At 48.6% G+C, this 15,000-nt stretch overlaps 3 protein-coding genes across 3 annotated transcripts in view; 1 reads left to right on the forward strand and 2 right to left on the reverse strand.

The window, feature by feature from the left end:
- dhx57 (DEAH (Asp-Glu-Ala-Asp/His) box polypeptide 57) overlaps nucleotides 1-7,437 on the reverse strand; it is a gene marked incomplete at its 5' end in the record, with an annotated part of 27,668 nt that extends 20,231 nt beyond the window's left edge. Inside the window, 6 exons of the mRNA XM_080537944.1 lie at nucleotides 1,320-1,441; nucleotides 3,320-3,486; nucleotides 4,019-5,037; nucleotides 5,915-6,135; nucleotides 6,794-7,121; nucleotides 7,217-7,437. Of these exons, the coding sequence (XP_080394070.1) occupies nucleotides 1,320-1,441; nucleotides 3,320-3,486; nucleotides 4,019-5,037; nucleotides 5,915-6,135; nucleotides 6,794-7,121; nucleotides 7,217-7,437 (2,078 nt within the window). The remainder of the gene's footprint in view (nucleotides 1-1,319; nucleotides 1,442-3,319; nucleotides 3,487-4,018; nucleotides 5,038-5,914; nucleotides 6,136-6,793; nucleotides 7,122-7,216) is intronic.
- A 1,344-nt stretch (nucleotides 7,438-8,781) lies between these two features.
- On the forward strand, nucleotides 8,782-10,093 carry morn2 (MORN repeat containing 2; the record flags this gene model as incomplete). The annotated part of the gene is made up of 5 exons (XM_080538244.1): nucleotides 8,782-8,788; nucleotides 9,105-9,149; nucleotides 9,304-9,407; nucleotides 9,570-9,706; nucleotides 9,985-10,093. The coding sequence occupies 5 exons, from the start codon at nucleotides 8,782-8,784 to the stop codon at nucleotides 10,091-10,093; spliced, it is 402 nt and encodes a 133-aa protein (XP_080394370.1).
- A 4,243-nt stretch (nucleotides 10,094-14,336) lies between these two features.
- Nucleotides 14,337-15,000, reverse strand: part of strip2 (striatin interacting protein 2) — a gene marked incomplete at both ends in the record, with an annotated part of 44,672 nt that continues 44,008 nt past the window's right edge. The window contains one exon of the mRNA XM_080537946.1: nucleotides 14,337-14,587. Within this exon, the coding sequence (XP_080394072.1) occupies nucleotides 14,337-14,587 (251 nt within the window). The remainder of the gene's footprint in view (nucleotides 14,588-15,000) is intronic.

The following is a 15,000-nucleotide window of genomic DNA, read 5'->3' on the forward strand; positions in this document are numbered from 1 at the left end:
GTTATTACTGTAGAATTACTTATTTATTGTACTTATTGTGATTTTATATCTAAATGCTGCAATGCCAAGTGACCAAAACCAAAGTCGTGTACTCGTTCAGTGTGATAAGAGAATAATCAGGGGTAGTGGGGGTCTAGTGGATAGTGAGTTGGACTGGTGATCGGAAGGTTGTGAGTTCCAATCCCGCCTGAAACACCACCACTAGTGTGCACTTAGCCCTCAGTTACTCCAGGGAGGGAATGTCCCTGTGATTTGTAATTGTAAATCGCTTTGGATTAAAAGCGTCGGCTAATTGGCAATTTCTAAATTGTAAATGTAAAAAAAATAAAAGCGATTCTGACACCAAGTGGAACCACAGTGAGTCAACCCAGGAGGGCTGGCCCTAGACATGTAACCCAGGGGAGCAAGCCCTAGACATGTAACCAGGGGGGGGGGCAGGCCCTAGACATGTAACCAGGGGGGGGGCAGGCCCTAGACATGTAACCAGGGGGGGGGGGGCAGGCCCTAGACATGTAACCAGGGGGGGTCAGGCCCTAGACATGTAACCAGGGGGGGGGCAGGCCCTAGACATGTAACCAGGGGGGAGGGGCAGGCCCTAGACATGTAACCAGGGGGGGTCAGGCCCTAGACATGGAACCGGGGGGGGGGGCAGGCCCTAGACATGTAACCACAGGGGGGGGTCAGGCCCTAGACATGTAACCAGACGCACAGACCCTAGACATGTAACCACAGGGGGGGGGTCAGGCCCTAGACATGGAACCAGAAGCACAGACCCTAGACATGTAACCAGGGGGGGTCAGGCCCTAGACATGTAACCAGGGGGGGGCAGGGCCTAGACATGTAACCAGGGGGGGGGCAGGGCCTAGACATGTAACCACAGGGGGGGGTCAGGCCCTAGACATGTAACCAGGGGGGGGGCAGGCCCTAGACATGTGACCAGGGGGGTCGGCTGGCCCAAGACATGTAACCAGGGGGGGGGCAGGCCCTAGACATGTGACCGGGGGGGGCAGGCCCTAGACATGTGACTAGGGGGGGGGCAGGCCCTAGACATGTAACCGGGGGGGGGGGGGGGGGGGGGGCAGGCCCTAGACATGTAACCACAGGGGGGGTCAGGCCCTAGACATGTGACCAGGGGGGGGGCAGGCCCTAGACATGTAACCACAGGGGGGGTCAGGCCCTAGACATGTGACCAGGGGGGGGGGGGGGGCAGGCCCTAGACATGTGACCAGGGGGGGTCAGGCCCTAGACATGTAACAGGGGGGGGGTCAGGCCCTAGACATGTAACCAGGGGGGGTCAGACCCGGTCCAGAGGGACTCACCCGGTCATGCCGCTGACCACCAGCACCTGGCAGCGCTCCAGCAGGTCCAGGATGTGCTCCTTCTCCTTCCAGGCCGGCAGCTTCTGCCTCTGCTGCAGCATGGAGGTGAACCGCCTCGACGACTGTAACCAGGGGAGGGGGAGAGGAGAACATAGTCACCAGGGGTTAGGGGGGGGGGCAATGACAGTCATCACACAGCATCACAACACTGTAGCAGGAAGTGTGGCTGGGAGGACGCATTATGTATAGGGCTGCACGATTAATCGATTTTAAATCGAAATCGCGATTTGAGATGGTGCGATTAGGAAATCGCAAAGCCTGCGATTTGGGATACATTATACAGCGCGTCGGATTCAACGTCAATGAACGCACACACCCAACAACACTGCACGTGAAACGCCCAGGTGTGAATCTGTGAAGACGTTTCAGTAGCTAGCAACATTCATGGTGGATAAATGGCTTCAGCAGAGCCAGAAGCAACGATTTAGTCCCGAAGAAAAACAGCACTTCTGTTGTAAGTATTTCGGGTTTAGGATGTGCAACAAAAGCAGGTGTTGCGCACGACCTGTCGTGGAACAATCGCTCCATCCAGAGGCAACGCCACAAACCTGTATCAGCACTTGAAAAAGTACCACGGGCAGCTCTATGACGAGTGTACGGTCAGAAACGGAGAGTTAAGTGAAAGTCCCGTAGCCCGGTCTAACGTTAAGCTAACTAGAGTTTTAGAGTCGTTTGCGGCTGTTCTCACGAAGGCACCGTGAAATAACCAATTCCATCACGCATTACCTCGCTAAAGACGTGGTGTCTATTAACACTGTGAGCAACGAAGAGTTTAAAAAACTCATCCAAACGCTGGATAAAAGATAATGTGATTCCATCCCGCACGTACGGAGCTGAAAAATGTGGAGTACTATGCAACAACAACCGATCTGCGGTCGAGCCGTGCACTTACATACATTACAACGAGTTGAAGAGCTTTATCTATTTCAATGTTTACAGAAAGGACCTATTCTTTTTTACTGGACATTTTTATTATGACTTTATTTAACTTGATTGCAGTATGTGCAATATTTAGATGCTGCTCCTGAGCCATAATTAAATAACCTTGTTTGTAGAAAGGTCCTATTTTATTTTCATATTGGAATTGTTCAAAAAAAATTGACACTTGAGAGAAACAAAATGGCAGCTGTTTAAAAAAAACATAAATTCTCAGCATTAGAATTAGAGCAGTTAACAGTTTGATGGTATCATGTGGTAATGCTCTCTGAAATTAGTCCATGATAGACAGATTCATCCAATCACCTGCCAAATATTTTTTGAAAGTACCTGCCCTTTTCCAAACAGCTTCCAATTAAGCTTTCCTAGATGGTTGTGTGAAACAAACCACCTGAGTCAGGTTAGTAATGCTCCATCACATGTTTTAATCTGAAGCTTGATTTTAAAGCAACCCAACTTTAAAGCAACCCAACTTTAAAGCAACCCAATGTAAGTTTAGTTCTTTCACTCGTAGCTCGGGCTGTGGGGGCGCTAGAGGAGGGAGCCTCTAAGTCCCCTGAAGACGTACAAACAAACTGCACGTTGATACGACCTTCCTAGCCGGAGATATGGCCACACTTTACAAAAACGTCCTTTGGGTCGCTTTAAATCGCAATATCTGTCCAAATAATCGCAATTCGATTTTTCTTTCCCCAAATCGTGCAACCCTAATTATGTATATGTGGATTTGTTTCCTCCAGACTCTCCGTGCTCTTAAGAGGCATCGTACCACATACAGTGTGTGTGTGTGTGTGTGTGTGTGTGTGTGTGTGTGTGTGGGTAAGATGTGTTTTCAGGAGGACACTGAGGGTAAAAAAGGTACACACTGATGTACTGTCGGACAGGGTTGACATGGGGTTCCCATCTTGTTACTTAGAACAGATAAGGCTTCATAAGGCAGAACCTTCCATTCCTTCCATTCCTCTCCCTTCCTGACTAAGAGCCCGATGGGGAGGCGCCGGTACCTGTTTCGTCCTGAATTCCCGACACAGTTTGACGTTCTCGTGCTGCTGGCCTTCCGTCCTGGTCTCGTGCCTCCTCACCATCCTCTTCCTCAGGTTGACGTAGCTCTCCGTCTCCACCTCCACCACCTTCTCGTCCTTCTCGTCCTCCTCGTCCTCCTCGTACTCCTCTAAGGCGTCTGTGTTCGCGGCGTCTTTCCCTGCTGGGACAGAAATGTACACACAGAGACAGACACACACCTCAATTTTGTGTTCATGTGACAAAAAACAACCCCTATACAATGGATCTATCGCTAAGCCACGCCCGCTTTGAAAACTCGGACAAACAAACAACGCTTCACTGACAGTGACTGATTGATTGATTGATTGAAAACCTTTATTGTCCCCAATGGGGAAATTTTGTTGTCAAACAGCTCAGTTAGGGCAGAGACTGACTGACTGAGACTGAATGACATTCAATGACTTACAATGGCGGGAGTTTGCAAATTTCTGATTTCTGATTTACCACAGCAAGTAATAGACATGTTTTTTTAAAGATGACAAGAATATTTCGTCTAGAAGCTTTTCACCATCAGATATCGGCGTGGCTTAGCGATAGACCCATTACACAGCATCTACGCCCATGACAAAGGGCCACATGATCAGAAACAGTCCCCCCATCGACCGCCTACTCTCGCATTGAGTGTTTCCACCCTCTCTCACCCTCTGTCCGCCTGCTGTTGCCCGTGGCGTTACTCCCTGAGGTAGTCCTGTTGTTGTTGGCGGTGGTCGTCTGGTTCGCGCTACTGTTCGTGCTACTCCTCCCGTCCTGCGTCGCCGGCGCTTGGCTCCTGCCGCTCCTGCTCTTGGCCACGGCGGCGGGTGTTGTTGCCGGGGGCGTCGGGGCCACCGGCGTGGGGGGAGGAGGGGCCGCCGCTGCCGCCAGCGTCAACACGGGGGGCGGGGAGCTGTACTTGTGGTGGCCCGCCGTCAGCAGCTCGGCCATGGCCGCCTCGTCCTCGCAGCAGGTGATGAGGGTGTAGACCACGGGCTCGCCGCTGCGCGCCGCCGCCAGGGCCTCGGCGAAGAGCTTCTCCGTGATACTCAGCCGGGCCGCCGCCCCCACGCTCTCGTCGTTGGTGCTGAAGGCCACCACGGGCGCCTGGAACGGGTAGCGGTTGCCCTTGGGGAAGCGGACCTCCAGCTCGTACTCCGGCGGGGCCGCGCTGCTGAACCCGGGCTGGCTGCCCACCACCACCTGGGGGCCGTCACCCCCCGCTTTGGTGGGCATCTGGTGCTTGTACTTGCACTTGTCCCCGAACCTGCAGCCGGCGCCTTTCAGGTAGAAGCGGCAGACGTCCCGGAGGCGGACCGTACCGCCATTGGCGCCGCCGCCGCCGTGGCCGTGGAGCGACCCGTTACGGCGCTTGCCGTCCCCGGCCCCCGCCGCCACCGCCGCCGCGTTCTCCACCAGGAAGCCCAGGTCCAGGGAGACGCTCCAGACGCTGTTGGCGATGCGCTCCGTGAAGCGGTCGCCGTAGATGGCGGTGAGGGCCAGCGCCTCCTCCTGCCTCTGGGTGAGGCACTCGTCCATGGGCGCCCCCTGCAGGCCGTCGGGGGACACGGCCTTGGGGCCGTAGCGCTCGGTGAAGACCTGGAGGAGGAGCTGCTCCATGGTGGCCCCCACCTCCCCGCAGCCGGCGCCCAGGGCCTGCCTGCTACGCTCACGGTCAAACCCATACCTGGGGGGGAAGGAGGGGGGAGAAAGAGGCGAGAGAGAGGGAGAGAAACAGAAAGAGAGAGAGAGAGAGAACGTTATTTTTTTCTGAGTGGGGCAGTCCCACTCATAGTTTTTCATTGTATTGGACAGATATAGTGAAGACAGACAGGAAAGTAAGGAGAAGAAGGGAGAGAGAGGGCATGTCAGCAGGGCATGGGCCGGATTCGAACCCATGCCGACATGGGCATAATGTGTGCACTGTAGACCACAGTGCTAGACCACTGGACCACCCCAGGCCATGACAAACCCATTTCAAACACTTCAGGCGTCATCAAAATGTGAATAACCTTCATGAAAGTAAAAACAGGGATGCACTCCAGAATACTTTGAACTCATATTCCTTTTGATTTGATCCTAAAATAACAGACAGCGAGCCGGTGATCATTAAAAGGGGAACAACAGCAACATATCCCCTCTCCTCCTACACATATAACTGACATTAGTTCATTCAGGCTTCCCAGGGTTCTGAAACATCAAATTCAAGCACCTTTCAAGGACTTTCAAGACTCAAATTCAAGGACCCAACACGGCATAGTTTGAGACAGATCTAGATGAGAATTTATATAATAGGAACTATCCGCTCACAGACAACAATTAAAAAGAGAGAGAGAGAGAGAGAGAGGGGAATTCAAGCACTTTCAATGACCCATGTCTATTTTCCAAAACTTTTAAGACCTTGATTTCGTTTTCTCAAATTCATAAACTTTCAAGGATTTCAAGGACCCGTGGGAACCCTGTTCATTACTAACATTACTAACGTTCATCACTAACATAGACCTAAGGAGGCTACAGGGAGTGTACGGTCCCTGAGTCAGAGGGAAGCTGGACCGCTACTGCACCTGCAGAGTTTCCCGATGGCGAACAGAGAGATGATGCGCTCGGGCGTGTGCCTGCCGTCGTCCTCGTCGTCGGAGAACGCCTCGTACACCGGGCTGTCGGCTGTCGGCTCGTCGGTGGTTTTCCAGAACTGGCCTTCCTCACGGACGTCCAGCACATCATACTCTTCCTCCTCTCCTTCTTCTTCTTCGTCGTCGTCGTCGTCCTCCTCCTCCTCTTCCTCCTCTCCTTCATACTCCGACCCAGAGTCACTAAGGGAGGACAAGAAGTGGACAGGACACGGGGGGGGTGGGGGGTTAGTGGCAGACAGTGACGCTGTTGGTTGGTTCAGGCCAGATATTTAAAAGACAGCAGAGGGAAGATTCCCAATGCTACGCGCCATCGCCACACACTTCTAATAGAAAAAACCACAACCATCCCGCTCAGCGAGTAATCTTACCCCTTCCTTTAGACGTCCTCAGTCATTTGACACCCAGACTCTCTCTCTGTGTTCTACAATTACTCGTACGGAACGAGGCCAGCACTCACTAGTCACTCAACTGACTCCAGTGAGAAAGTTACACGCCTACCAGCCATTGACCCATAGGGCTCGTCACTACGCTTTAATAATAATAATAATAATAATAATAATAAATGTTATTTAAAGGTGTCTTTCTCAAACTAAAGGACACTGTACAGAGAAAAAAAAGTGGGGAAAAAAGAAGAGAAGCAGGACGACAAACAACAAAAAGAAACACAACAAACAGAAGGCAGCCATGGGGGACGACGATGTCAGTCAGGAGGACCCATGCTGTGCTGCCCGAAGGCGGGCCTTGGTGAAAGCTCTGACAGGACAGGGAGAAGACAACTCACTCGTAGGCGGCGTCTTGGTCCTGGGCGGCCTGCAGCTCCCTCAGCAGCTCCTTCACCTGCTCCTGGTTCTCCGAGGTCATGTGGATCTTCTGCATGGGCATGGTGCTCATCATGGGCAGCTCCGGCCTGACGCGAGGCACTTCCGTCGGCCTCGGCCTGGGTCTGTCCCCGATCAGGGACTTGGGGATACCCCTGCCACCGCCCCTGCCCCTGGAGTCCCTTCCTCCTCCGCCTCTACTTCCTCCTCCTCCTCCTCCTCTCCCCCTGCTGCTGCCCCGACCACCGCCGCCTCCTCCTCCTCCCCGACCACCTCCACTCCCACGACCACCTCCACCCCTCCCTCTGCCTGAGGGGGGCCTGTAGAGAGAGAGAGACAGAGAAAGAGAGAAAATGACTTACCGGTATCTGAATTCAAAGGAACATAGAAAATATGATCACAAATTCAATTTTACCTGCTTGAGCGGCTGGGTCCAAGATTAACGCTGAAATCATCTCCATCGTCCCAGCCCTCGCTAGCTGCCTTCCTGCTACCTCCACCTCCTCCTCCTCCACCACCACCACCACCACCACCACCACCTCCTCCTCCTCTTTTCCCTCCTCTCCCTCTCCCTCCTCCACGGGGCTTGTTGAATCGCCCTCCCCCACGGTTGGGCCCCCCCTTTCTTCCGCTCATTTCTTCTCTACTGTCTACAAATCACAAGACAGTTAGAATGACACACTCGAGGGGAAAAAACAACTCAAGTGGAGATGAGAGATCAGTGGCGTAAAACACTGAAGCAACAGAGGCAATTTGTGCAAGTTAATACTGATATTATCTAAGCCATAAACGGGAGAGATTACACAGAAGCGGTCACCACCATGAATCACCATACATACCTTCAATAAAAAGCCAGTTAACATGCTATCATCGACCTGAGCGGTGTGCTGAAAGAGAGGAAGAGGAGTAGAATATAAGATCAGTGTCTTTAAAACCAGAGAAAGGGAAGTGACCAACAACAAACCACTGACATTAAGACTTAAGGCTAAGTGTCAAACCCGTTCTCAGAGCACTTCCATCCGGATGACACACAGATGACACACACACAGACACAGGGCAGGACAGATAGACAGGCTAGCCCCCCGCTAGTGGCCATCATCATCATTACGCAACCATCGTGCTGCTGCCCCCCCCCCCCTAAACGTGGCAACCGGCTTAGAGTTGTTGCTACTTTCTGGGCTGGGAAACACCCGCGTCGATAGTCACGTTTAGTTCCTATCAGACGTTGTTGTTGTTGTTGAACGGATAGTTGACGGACTAAAACACATCTACATGACTCGTGTTAGACAGAACAAGGCAACGTCAGGCTAGCTCACTTTAGCTAGCTATGCTACACACGTCCATATCACGCCGGGTACCCGCCTCCATTCATGTTGTTTCCCATTCTCACACATATTTAATAGAAAAGACAATTAGTTCACGTGTTTACTATAAGGTTCAAAAAACAAAACAATACGTCAGATACTTTAAAGTAAAAAGAATACATAGTTAATTGGGGGAAAAGAGCGAGTTGGGAGAGCACGCCACACGAACCTGACACAAAGCGAGCTGATCCACCGGTGATACTGCCTCTCTCTGATTGGTCCCAGCGGCAATATCGCCTCTCTCTGATTGGTTACGGAATCTGAGGTCAAAGGTTTCTTTTCCGCCCGCAGGTTGTTAGCAGGACAGTTGCCATGGTGATGTAAAGTTTAGGGTGTCGTGGAGGAAAACATCAGCTTTTACTTTGTTAAAAAAGCTGGTTTGCCTTGACATTTTTCCCAAGGAAATTAGAATAATAAGTCGTGTATAGTGTATAGTGTATAGTATATAGTTTATGCATAGTGTATAGTGACTAACGAATCCCACATGCATCAAAGTAGACTGGCTGCCTGTCAAGTCATCTAAAGTAATCTAAAGATCATCTAAGTCATCTGAAGTCCTAGTTGTCAGACACAGACAGCTTGACAGCTGCTAACTTTACTGTCAGGTGTCTCTAAAATGGCAGGTGAGTCGCTGGCTACTGTTACTTCTGAGGAGCTTCAGTAGGAGAGTATCTCTCGCAACAATAACACCAGAATACAATCACACATCACAAAAGTTCCGTCGCCAATTAGCTTTTATACACACTTCGTCCTGTTCGAACTGCTAATCAATAACAGTTTTTCTTCAGAGAAGAGAAAAGGCAAGATCCCAGGAAGCAAAGGTAGGCACAATGTGTAAGACCATCTTCTATTTTAGTGAGCAAAAGTAAGCTTTGTCAGTTGCATGATCGTGTATGTCTTGAACGGTTTCAAGACACAAACGTTTTTGTTTTATTTCAGAGGTTTTGAAAGTGTCTTACATCTTCCCAAATGGTGACAGATATGGTAAGTCGGGCAACAATACCTACCTACAATACAGAGATGTATACCATCGTACCATCACAACACCATGAACATACTGTATATCTCCATTTATAACATTCATAACATGAGCATGACCATAACAGTCCCATGTTAACTGTGCTGTCGCCATCACCAGAGGGAGAGTGCTGCAGGACACCAGAGGGTGTGGTGATGAGGAGCACAGGGAAACACACCTCTGCCAACGGAGTCACTTACATTGGAATGTGGCACGATGACAAGGTGTGTGTGTGTGTGTGTGTGTGTGTGTGTGTGTGTGTGTGTGTGTGTGTGTGCGTGCGTGTGTGTGGGTGCGTGCATGCGTGCATGCGTGTGTGTATAGGAAAAGTGCATACTTCAGGGAAAAGGCTGGACAATTGCAGTCTGGTTCCTCCTGTGTTCCAGATGAATGGTGAGGGGTTCCTAGAGCACCCTTCTGGAGCTGTGTATGACGGAGGGTTTAAAGACAACATGTACCACGGCACAGGGACATACACCTTCCCAGACGGGACCAAATACACCGGCAGTTTCAGCAAGAACAGGTGAACGCAATATAAACTTGTCCTATAGCCATATCATATGACGTCTATGGTGGGATAGTGAACAAAAATCTATATACTGTACCTTCACACCAGTTGACTCACCAAGACACATTTTAAGCCATTATTACTGTTATTTAACAACTTGCACCTCCACATTTGCCAAAATAGCGGATGGGGCCCAGTTTGTGGCCATAATAACATTTTAGAGTGAACTACTGTAAGTCTATAAACTGTATTACTACTAGTACGTGGCTAATGATAGCTCTGTTCTATTTCAGGTTGGTGGGAGAGGGAAAGTTCACAGATTCACAGGGCCTCGTTTGGACTGGAGGCTTCCACGACAAAGCAGCACTGAGCCTGAAACTGTACCTGAACCTCAACCTGTAGTCAAACCCATGGATATCATTATAAAACCCATGGATAACTCTCATCACTCTTGTCTCTGTCTGAGCACTGCTCTTTTAAGTATTTGTTTTGTTGTTAAAAAAGTAACAAAAAAGTAGTATGAATAGAAACCTGAACCTACATTATTTAGTCCTTGTATGACTTCATGAATGATGTTTCAAAGTGACTCTCTTAAGATGTCTGCCTGTAGCATGGACTTTGACGAAGCAAGTACATGACAGAGTGCCAGAGGTAGAAAAACTGAGGGTGATCTCACTGGATGAGTCATTCTTCTTATCTGGCTTTGAGTCACACAGCAGCGAGTTCCCTGTAGTGCTCCAGTGAAGGTTAATGTGAATCACAGCCCTAGTGTGTAAACCCCAGTTAACCTAAAGGCATCAGGGCTGCCGTCCAATTCACCTGAACAAGCTTTTCATCCACAGTGGCCCCATTAAGCACATGGAAATAACTCTGAATGAGATACAGAAAAGACAGAACAAATATTTTAAAGATCTTTTTACTAACGACTCTGATATCATTTGTTGTATTATAGAACAAAGCCTCTGTACATATCAGTAATGTACACATACCCTGAATAAAATCAATGAGTATATTATTGTTTAGACAACTTACAGTAGATGTGGAAATATGTCTATATATCATTATAATAAAAACACACATATAGCAACATCCATACAGTGCAGAACACAACTGGTAAACTACAATGCCAGGACACAACATACAATATGTACAGTATTGCCAGTGAGTGATCAGAAAAAAAAAAAAAATCCAAAATATGTATTGTTTTGAACAATTATTGCCCGGAATAAGGCGTTCAATTATTCTCAAGAGACTGGAGGTCACTACAAAGAAAACTCACACCTGTTGCTTTGGCACAAGAGGTAAAAAATGGCTTATATATTTTTTTTTTTAAACTCTTAAAACTAAATGGTGATGATTCATTGCACAGAAATAAAACAGGATCAAAATTGTGTTCAGTGACTGTTAATGTGCGTGCCGTTCCATTGCAACAGAGCATATGACAGTTCAGTGCTTAGTTACATTAGTCTCTCTGGCCAGACTCCAGAGACAGATTGACAGTCCTTAGGGTGTAGGTAGAGACTAAGTTACATTGTTATCCTAACCAGTCAGCAGTGGAGGCTGGTGGAGGTAGAAATCAGAGCACGTTCATAATGATCCATGGAATGGAATGAGCAATAGTATTTGATAACATTCTCCATTCCATTCCATGCATTCCAATTCGGTTGTTAAGTCGTGACATGTTTCCGGGTCCAAAGTTGGCTGAGGCGCTGTCTTCGAAATGCCTCAGTAATAATAATAATTCATTATATTTATATAGCGCTTTTCCGAGACTCAAAGACGCTGACAAATATGGGAAAAACGGGAAAGTGCTGCGTCCCTTGTTGTATGAATAGATCCGAGTCTAAAAAACGATTGAACTGTCATTCTACCGCTGTAGTACACTGGTACTCTGGTGCAGGGAATTTCTGGTTTGGACCCGGAAATTGCTAAACGTCACGTTTGACGTCAGACTTAACAACCGTATTGACTCTGTCCTCCGATTTCTACCGCCACTAGCCTCCACTGCCAGTCAGAGTATGACAACAGTTTTGTATTCATGCTTACTCATATAGGTAGTGAGCACAACAAGGAGGACTTTGCATTGCACAACCGTAGCCTTGATTACATAACCTGAGAATCTATATATATAAGCAACATAATTTATTTTCAATGCCATATTTCATTCAAGAACAACTCAGAGTTAAAGGCTGAACAACCTTCTCCATAGTCTTCATATGCCTCTTGAGACATACTCCGAAGAAAAATATTTGATAGACAATACCCTATGTGTATTTACTACTGTAAAATATAGTCAAGAGATGCTGACAGTGATAGCAGAGTACTGTACATCTCAAAGTGTTCTTTAAAAAGATAATTTAACAAAAGCAAGATTCCCCAATATTGTATAAAAGTTCTGAACACAGTTTAAATATTATATATTTCAAACAGTATTATAAACCGCAGCCATGCACATTTCCACAGAGAAGCACAATCCAAGATTCAGATACACAATCTTCATTATTGAATACAAAGTTAATAATAACTCACAATTACATACATACATCTCATCCTCCAACCCAGCATGAAAAAGGTGATCATGATGCCTTTCTTATGTGCTTGTGTCATCAGAGAAAAGTTCTAGAAAGTTCTCAAGAGTGAAAAAAAAAAACAGCCTTGAGAGAGAGAGCCTTAGGTACAGTAGGTCTCCTTTCAAGGTGAATCGACAACGAGATAAACGTGTCCTAGAAAACCCAGCACCAGTTGTGTGACGATAACGACTGTGTCTGTGTGTGTTCAGGAGGAAGGGTTGACGTCCTTCTCTCACCAAGGCCACTGGGGAGGCAGAGCTCAGGTATTGTGCTGTGGTGTTGTCTGGGGTGGGGTGGTGTGGTGCACGGGGCTGTAGCAAGGTAGAGACACCGCTGAGAGGGGGGTAGCAGGTGGCTCCACACACTACAGGGCCGACCTGAACCGTACCGTGCTGGCCGTGATATTTAACTTTCACTCTGTCCTTTCAGCACTGCTCTCCAGGAACGATCGTGAATGTGTAACTAACCAGGCTTAGCACAGTACGGCTTAGCACTGCTCGGCTCGGTTCCAGCTCTGTAGTCGATGGGAACTTACTGACCACTATCGAACCCCACCACCTCTCCTTGGATGGAAATTGCCTGGAATAATACACAGTGGTTCGTTCAAAAAGGCTTTTTCTCCGGAAACATTCAGCTAACTCAAGAAATTCGAGTTTTTCCACACTAAAACACTAAATCACAAATCAAAACATGAGATCAGAAATTAATACGGCAGTAAAACTTTCAAACGTAATAATAAATAGCACTTAAATGTACATCTTAATTTAAAAAAAAGAAAAAAGGCTGGGACATGGCTATACAGTATATAAAATAGATTGAGAATCAAGAATTCGAGGTGCCAAATCAAAACGGAATTGAACTGGAAACAAGCTCATAACTGGACATAGGCCTACTGGTTGGGTTTGTCGGGACATACGGGATGACGCAGAGTTCCAATACCCACACTAGGATACCAACTACAACGCATGGCCAATACACGGCTTCATTCTGTGCAGTAGGCTACGCTAGTTTGGACACTGGAACACTGCCAACACATTCTACATACAGTAGCGGTGGTAGCCTCGTTTGCCAGGCTTTGATCCACTACGTCCAGTGTAATGTCTGGCTACGCGAGACTACTTCGCTGGTATGAAGCTGCTCTTGCAAGTTTGGCATTCCATTCGTTCCATATTGATACAGGTAACTCAGATCAAGTTCTATCTAGGCCAGGAGGAAGGCGGGGGGGGGTATAGAGAGGAAGCCAGGCTGATGGTAATTCATGGAATGGAATGAGGAACGGCATCAAAGTTTGACTGCAATCCTCAGTTTATTCCATGCATTACAATGAGCCCGGGGCCTCCGATCTCTACCTCCACCGGCCTCCCCTTGATCTAGAATTGTTCCATGGAGATATCACAGTAGTAGGCACATGTTCCTGGTGTATGAGTCTGTGGTGAGCTCACACTGAAGTGTGTCAGTCGTTCGAGGAAGATAAAACAGCAGCAACCTTGAATCTGTCCGATTCCAAATCGACCCCTACGTTACCTAGGTTACCGTTTACTACAGCACATCAAGATTTACTGTACAAGTGTCGTCCATGGAAGGCTACTAGGTGGAAGGTTAGCCATGAGGTTCATTTCCAGGGGAGGCTGGTGGAGGTAGAAACCGGAGGACAGGCTCGTTGTAACACACACACGGGCTGGATACCATTCCTCATTCGATTCCAAGCATTACCAAGAGCCTGTCCTCTACCTCCACCAGCCAGCCCTGGTCAACTACACTTCAACACTCAACTCAGGGAATGAACAAACAAACAAAAACATCCAACTCACTTGAATAACTGAACATTATTTTCTATGACGACTTTTCAACTCCTGAACTCAAATTCAATTCACCTCATCCTCCTGCATGTTATTCATATTTGATTGACACTTGAAAGGAGCCCCCGCCCTGCTGTTAACACGTATTAAACCCTCCTGACACCGGTACGTTCACATCTACGCCCAGGGCCTGAGGAGAGGGAATGTGGGTGGAGGATGACGGAACTAGACGTTCAGCTAGCCGTTCCCTAGACCCCGCCCCCTTTCCGCCCTTCCTCACGGAGCCTGCAGCAGGCCCTCCCATTGGATGGGCTGGGAGAACACCTCCCTCTCCAGCCACATCTCGTAGCTGTAGTGGAAGTCCTCCGGCAGGTCCACGCGCTGGCCCAGCACGCTCTGCAGGCAGTTGTCCACGGGGGCGAACTCCCCGTTCTGGTTCTTGTCGTAGCGCCGGGTGTTGAACTTCTCGATGCTCTCTCGCAGGGCGCACTCCTCCGCCTGGAAGTCCCACGGCCGCGCGTCGATGTCTGGCGGACGCGGCGGACACACACAAACACACCCACACACACCCACACACACACACACACACACACAGAAAATAAAACACACAATGTGAAGAACAAAAGTGATCCCTCTGGTGATACTGCTAGTTGATTTTGCCCCAGTACCTGGCTGTCTCTGCGGCTGTATCAACAAAGCTGTATGGTGAATTGATGAATGGTTGGCTTTCGAAGACATAGGCAATTTAGCGTATTTTGGTAATGTAGCACATTGGAGGGTTCATCTATCAGAGAGAGAGGCAGGATATTCAGGCCTGCGTCTGTGGCCAGTGAGGCAGGGATGAGGCCAGGGATGAGCAGGGATAGTATTAGTGACAGTTGATAGACACAAGGGATCTCTCTCTCTCTCTCTCTCTCTCTCTCTCTCACTCACTCTACAT

The sequence above is a fragment of the Nansenia antarctica genome (assembly GCF_963989245.1).
Source record: "Nansenia antarctica genome assembly, chromosome: 8".
NCBI lineage: Eukaryota > Metazoa > Chordata > Actinopteri > Argentiniformes > Microstomatidae > Nansenia > Nansenia antarctica.